This window comes from Galeopterus variegatus, unplaced genomic scaffold (assembly GCF_000696425.1).
Source record: "Galeopterus variegatus unplaced genomic scaffold, G_variegatus-3.0.2 Scaffold5903, whole genome shotgun sequence".
NCBI lineage: Eukaryota > Metazoa > Chordata > Mammalia > Dermoptera > Cynocephalidae > Galeopterus > Galeopterus variegatus.
Genome location: NW_007732014.1, coordinates 69,824 through 76,857, shown reverse-complemented (window position 1 = coordinate 76,857; position 7,034 = coordinate 69,824). Strand labels below are relative to the sequence as shown.

Sequence of the window (7,034 nt, the reverse complement as noted above, 5' to 3'; positions counted from 1 at the left end):
TAATGCATTCATGCCTGTTCATTTCTGCAGGGCCAATGTACATTCACAAGCCTGAGAGGTGCCTGTCCAGGCCATGAGAACACAAATCAGGTCACTGAACAAAGAGAAATAAGCTAATAAGAAAGTAATAATCTGGGTCTTATTACATTTATATGTATACTTTATAATTAATAATGATTACCATTCCTGTTACAGTGTTCAGAAGTATATATTCTTTCATCTTACTATTATAAAGTGGAAAAATGGTCGATATTAGTTTCTATAAATCAGAAATAAATATATTTTTCCTGACTAGTTTTCTGCATCTTCTATAAAAGTCTGTAATAAAATTATATTGATTTACAAATAAATTAGGGAATTCATAACTCTAGAGATTATTACCTGTTTGCTTTTACTAACTTCATTTTCACAAGTAGAATGTTCTTCAAAAATCACTCTGCAGTGCATTATTAAACTTGTTGTCTGTGAGGTCGACAAGGGATCCCAAATGAATTCTACAAAGTCTGAAATAAATAGTTCAGTAGTGCACAATTTATTTACTAGATGATTTTGCTTTTCATGTACAAATAACTGAGGACTTTAGCAAAGACCACTTCACTCCTCATTCAGTTTAAAATCTGTGGCCAACATTACCATTACATATTTGCCTACACCACCCATTTCCTTGCCCTTCTTGGGCTTTGTTGAACTCATCTGGCTAAACCACAATCCTAGTTAAATCCATCTTGTTACTGAGTCTGTGCCTGTGACCATGCAAATAAAATGTGACTAGAAAAAAAAATCACATTAAATTGATTATCGTAATACTCAAGTGAGCCCTTAAATGTTGCCCAGCAATCATATTTCTCTTTCCCTGGTCCATTCGCTCTCCCTCTCGCCTAGATAATAGTTTCATACCTTCTCCCTCCCTCCTCCTTGCTCATGCTCAGTTGATGCACTTTACTCTTCTGGGTGACTATTTGTTACTTTTTTCTTCTGCCTTGCTCTCTCTCTCAGCTAATTACTTACTAATTTGATGAGAAAACAGAAGCAATCAGAGAAGTTCCATAAGCTCCTATCACAGCACCTACATCTCTCTCTGCATCTGTGCCCATATGCTCTAACTTGCCTCCTATTCCTATGCACGAGGCACCCATACTCCCAGTTAAGGCCAACTTTTTATTTGTGCATGAGATCCCAAACCCTCTGGCTTCCTCAAAGATCCTGTCCCCAGAATTCTGTCCTTTCACTTCGGTACTGTCATCACTTCTACTGAATCTTTTCCATCAGCCTACAGACAATTATTTCTCTTGTATTAAAAATAATTCTCCTCTCCTGGCCAGCCACCAAAAAAAACCCCAAAGAAACAAACCAAAAAATAATAATCCCCCTCTTTACCCTATTTTACAGACAATTATTTCTCTTGTATTAAAAATAATTCTCCTCTCCTGGCCAGCCACCAAAAAAACCCCCAAAGAAACAAACCAAAAAATAATAATCCCCCTCTTTACCCTATTTCCCCCTCCAGTACTGCTCCATTTCTCTCCTACATTTACAACAAAATTCCTCAGATACCATCTAAACTTCTATCTCCAGTTTCTCTTACCCCATTTGGTCTTGAATTCTCTTTAATTAGTCCTTTTCTCACACCATTCCACCTAACCTACTTTTATCAAATCACAGATGACATTCACATAGCAAATTCCAATGGTTGATTCTAATCCTCACCTGATTCATCATCAATTTTAACAGATGATCATTCTTTCTTCCTAGATACACTTTCTTTATTTGACTGCCTTGATACCACACTCCTAGTTTACTACCTACCCCTCTGGTCTTCTTTTCTGGATGCTTCTTGCTTCTTTGACTTCTAAATGCTGCAGTACCCCAGGACTCAGGTCATTTACTTTCTCTCTCCTATTTACATTCTCTCTCTTTAGTATTTAAATTCAGTTTTATGGCTTTAATGGTACTGGTATGCTGACAAATTCTAAATCTATACCTCCTGCCTGAACGTCCCCTTTGAGACTCATGTATTCAATAATCTACTTAGCATTTCCACTTAAATTACAGGCATCTCAAACTCAACATGTTCCAAACTGAGGTCCCAATACAACTCCCAGTCTAAACTTACTCCTCTTAGTCTTTTCCATTTCAGGAAATGGAACCTCTGTCTTTCCAGTTGCTTGGGCCAAAAACCATGGAATCAGTCTTGATTCCTCCCTTTCTCTCTTGACCCACATTCAACCCATTAGTAAATTCTGTTAGTGCTACCTTTGAAATACATACAGAATTCAACTCTAATAGGAACCCAGTATTAATTTCTCATAAAGCTACTTATTTTGGGGACTGTTTACTTATAAGTATTTAGATTTTTCAGAAGAATACTTAAATGAGGCACATGTATTTTATCATTAATAAAGCAAGTTAAAAGTAGTACCTAATATACCCCACAAATGCACCAACAGTTTCATTTAAAAATTTTTTAAACTTTAATCAAGTGGCTAAGAAGCAATATAAATCTGACTGCTTCATCTTTAGAGTTCTAAAGTTTGCTGTCAAAATGTATTCTCAGTGACATGGTGAAACAGATCAGTGTTTCACGTACTTATCAAGTACAACTTCTGGCAAAAAAGAGTCTTCAGATTTTGAAGTCTGATGCACAAGCATAATGCTAAGTGCTTAGTTGCTAGCGGCAGATGCAAGGGAAATGCAGTAATTTTTTCTTAAAGAAAAAGAGAAGAAATAAAAGAAACATAACAGTAGAAGTTAAGGGAGAGAAAGTACATGTAGTATGAATGGAAGTACACCACAAACAAATGACTTAGGTGTCAAAAAAGCAGCAGTAATTTCACAAATGCTAAAAGCTCTGAGTGTTCACAGTTTGGTAGCCAACCACTTGCACAAAAAAGTACTGTATAACCAGCTTAAGTTTGACATCTTGATTTTTACTGCATATAACATTCCCTTGTGTTCAGTAACTTCCGAAAAAAACATTTGTGAAATTTTTACAAAATTTGTGAAATAAAAGAAATTATGATCTTACACTCTGCCAAAGAACAATTTAATTTTATCAATATTATAAAGCAGTACCTGTAAGTCGGGGAATAATTGTTTTGTTGATGACAGCAGACAAGATTTTTTTATCCGAACTATCTTCTCTCTTCGAATCTTCTACACTGTGATCCACAAATTCTTCTATGCATGTGAACCACGGCATCTGTTTTAAACCTATGGAATCCAACTAATAAAATTAAGACAGTTATAAATAAATTCTTACAATTAGCATATTTTAAAATAGTTAACTTTTTCAATAATCACCAGAGGTGTTCCAAACATCGAAGGAGAATAATCCCATATTATTATATATATTAGTATATTATTATATACTAAGACATGGTATCTAAGCAATATAACAGGAAGCTGCATTTCAAGCATTCATCCATACAACAAATTCAAATTCATGCATTTGTCTGTACAACAAATATTCAACAACTGCCTATTGTATGCTGGGATCTTCAGAGCCTACCACATGGCCAAGTACTCTGCTAGGAGCAAAATACACATTTGTTAGGCACTTGAAATAGCCATGGAATTTATTCATAAAAATTCATCTACCTCAAGCAAAATTTACTTCTGGCCCCTTCAATTCTCATAAACATAAATGTGCAATTTGAGGGCCGGCCTGTAGCTCACTTGAGAGAGCGTGGTGCTGATAAATGTGCAATTTGCATGTGGCTTAGCATATTAGGCAAAGAGCAGACAGCCAATTATTACTTGTTGAATGAATGAATGAATGAAAAGATCTCTGCTAGACATAACAAAGTACCCAATTCGGCTTGAATGATTAACAAAGAGGCTACTGTCCAATCAACTACCTAGCACTTTCTTAGGGATAAGCCCGGTTCCTGTACTGCGAAAACTCAATGGTCCTAAACCTATCATAGAGCCAACAGGCATGCATGACTAAGACAGAGAAAGATAAGGACATGGTCCCATCCTTTACTTTGTTAAATCTTTATCTTCAGCTCTCCTCTATTCCTAGAACTTTATTTTCTCATTTTTTTGCTTACTAGGCAGATCCACGTGGATGTCCCCCTATCATTTCATTATCTATGAAATAAAACTTCCTTCAAATCCTTTTCTCTTTCTAAAAAGTTCCCACTTTTATTAATGGAACTTCTATTCTAATAACCCAGAATCCAAACCTTGGTTTTATCTTTGAATTTGGAAGGCTAGGGTTATTCTCTACATTTTACTAATTCTTACTCCACAACACTTCTTGTAATCAATCCTTTCTTTCTCTTCATTTTGTCACTATCACCCTACATGAGGAATTCATCACCTTGAACTTGGTCTATAGATATAGCCTTCCAGAATATATCTTTACTTTTTATTTCCCTTTGCTATAAGTTAGCCTACTGCTAGGATTTCCTAAAACATTACTTTCATCATGTCCCTTCTCCCATTATTTACCAAAATAAGTTCATATCGCTTAATTTAGGATTTGAACATCTGTGCAATCTCTAGCTCTTGAAGTAATATTTCTCCCATTATACCATTATAAAATATCTCTGTCTTTCTCTCTGCTGTTTAAATCCTATATACTCTCCAAAGATTTGCTTAAACTCTTCTTCCTCAATGAAACTTTCCTAACCAACTATTCTCAATATGTCATCTCCAACTTCAGAAATCCTGGAACAAGGTTTCTCTGTCTAATCTCCTCAAATCCAATACTACCTTATACTTTTTGGGGGGATTCCAAATCTGGAATTTAAGTAACTAATGTGATCAGCATAATTTTCGAAATCCTGGAACAAGGTTTCTCTGTCTAATCTCCTCAAATCCAATACTACCTTATACTTTTGGGGGGGATTCCAAATCTGGAATTTAAGTAACTAATGTGATCAGCATAATTTTTCACATGTTAAGCATAAATACCTTAAGAGGATTCCAATCAATCAACTGAACTCGTATTAGGGGATTTAAAAGCTTTGGTATGCATAAACTAATAAAAGCTTCATAATAGGAGTCAGGAAACTTTTCTCGCCATTGCTGAAATTTCAACAAAATATTCTGAATGCTGCAAAAATCATCATGCACATCTTCAAAAACTTTTTTATGATCCTGTAAAATGTCACCTATAAACAAAATATGGTGCATTTTAACATTCTGAAATTGAAGTTTCCTTACTTATAAACACAGTCATGTGATGACTATGTAATGAATTGAGCTGAAAACTTTCCTTTGATATTAACACATAAAAATATGTTTTTATTAATAAACCCTTTAGTAACAAGAATAACATCAACAATAAAAGGTTCTACCATTTATTCAGCCCCTATTATATTGTAAAATATTACTAAGACATTTTCTCATTTCATCACCATAACTATCTTCCCTGCAAGGTAGGAGTAGTCTACCTTATTTACAGACAACAAATAAAAAAACAAACATCAGATTTTGGGAGGCCAAGAAATTTGCTTAAGATAATACAGAATAGAGCCTCTTCGAACCCAAGTCTATTTAACTCCAAAGCCCAGAATCTTTCAACTATACAATCATACCTTCTCATAAAAAGTTTCACTAAATTCAGTTGTTTTAAATTAAAAATGATAACATAGGAAGTATGAGGTAAAGAAATGAAACTAAAATGTTCATCTGTAACAGGAAAAAGCTTAAGGAAAAACTATAAAGATGCAAAACTACGCATAAGGCTCTGCCTCCTCCATTTCATCTCATATTTTTCAGAGGTAGGAAAAGAGTTTTAAAGGGGGGGAGGGAAGTTTTCCATTTTCCTGAATTTTCCCAACTATTTTATATAGGTAATGTATTTAAGGGCACTCATAGCAAAGCATTTCTCACTATTTCAATACTTCATACCAAGACATATTAGAAACTTGGTAATTGACCTTGGCTTTTTCGGAAGTCAATCACCTCTGCTGAAGACAGTTCATCATCACTAGATGTCCCTTCCTGATGGTTACAATTCCCAGAAAGCACCCTTGCTTGTCTTCTTTGTGTCCTATATTTTGCAACAAACCAAAAATATATGTAAAGCAAACAGCTTTTGCTGAAAATAAATGCTTTAAAACATAGAAATAATTTTATCATTTGTTTAAAATGGCCAGAAATACACCATCATATTGGTGCACAATTTTATCTTAATATTTTTGACATTTAAGCTTTAGACTGAGTTGGTGATTCTCCCTCTTTTTTCTTATAGGACATTCCCACAGGATAATCAACTCTGAAGAGGGGGTAACAATATAATTAGGACCAGCTTCCAGTTGTGAGCAATTCCTAGTTTGTAAAAAAAATGACATTCTTTCAACTGATTCAAATACATCAGTGTGTCTTTAAAGCAGTCAAAGACTACTTACTAAATTTTGGTTTTACATTATTCTCACAAATTAATATGTCAGGTTACAGTTAATTACATTATATGGCTAATTATATTTAAGTAGTGAAAAGTACTTGCTCAATAATGCTTTAAGTCTTCACTTTATATAGTTACCTTCGAGATTCAATCTTTCCTAAAATCCATTGAGTTTTTTCATCTGTAGCCAAGCTTCCATTTGTTGATGTCTCATCTCTGCCTGATAATAAATAAAATTGATTTTTTTTACTGCAAATTCTCAAAATAAAAAAGTGAAACATTTTAAAAATAAAGGTAGTATCATGGATGTATATACATATATGTATATATAAATGCACATAGAATATGCTTAAATTGCATAATTCATTATGTAGTGAAATTTCAATGTTAATTGCCTATCACAATATTAAAAGTCATAAAGTTTGCTTGCCTAAAAAATGTAACTTGGCTGGTAAACGTAGTTCAGTACTTGAGAATAACAACAAAACTCTACTACAAAGTTTCTTCCCCTCATAGTCTTTTTCAGCAGTTTTCACCACTTTTCTCTGTAGCCAAATGCTAGAAATATTTTTATGACCAATATCTCATTCTTATTAGTCTCATATGTACTGTTATTTATGTCTGATTAAAATACTGTGTGTTTGAAAGGCACTTTGCCTCTGCCTTTATCAGCTAC

General features: G+C 34.1%; 1 protein-coding gene across 1 annotated transcript in view; it reads right to left on the bottom strand.

Moving 5' to 3' along the window:
• The window catches only part of GCFC2 (GC-rich sequence DNA-binding factor 2), a 47,729-nt gene that overhangs the window by 21,292 nt on the left and 19,403 nt on the right, over positions 1 to 7,034 (bottom strand). The window contains exons 8-12 of the mRNA XM_008590172.1: positions 6,497 to 6,578; positions 5,892 to 6,004; positions 4,921 to 5,120; positions 3,073 to 3,223; positions 382 to 503 (exon numbers count right to left, since the gene is read on the bottom strand). Coding sequence (XP_008588394.1) covers positions 382 to 503; positions 3,073 to 3,223; positions 4,921 to 5,120; positions 5,892 to 6,004; positions 6,497 to 6,578 — 668 coding nt within the window. The remainder of the gene's footprint in view (positions 1 to 381; positions 504 to 3,072; positions 3,224 to 4,920; positions 5,121 to 5,891; positions 6,005 to 6,496; positions 6,579 to 7,034) is intronic.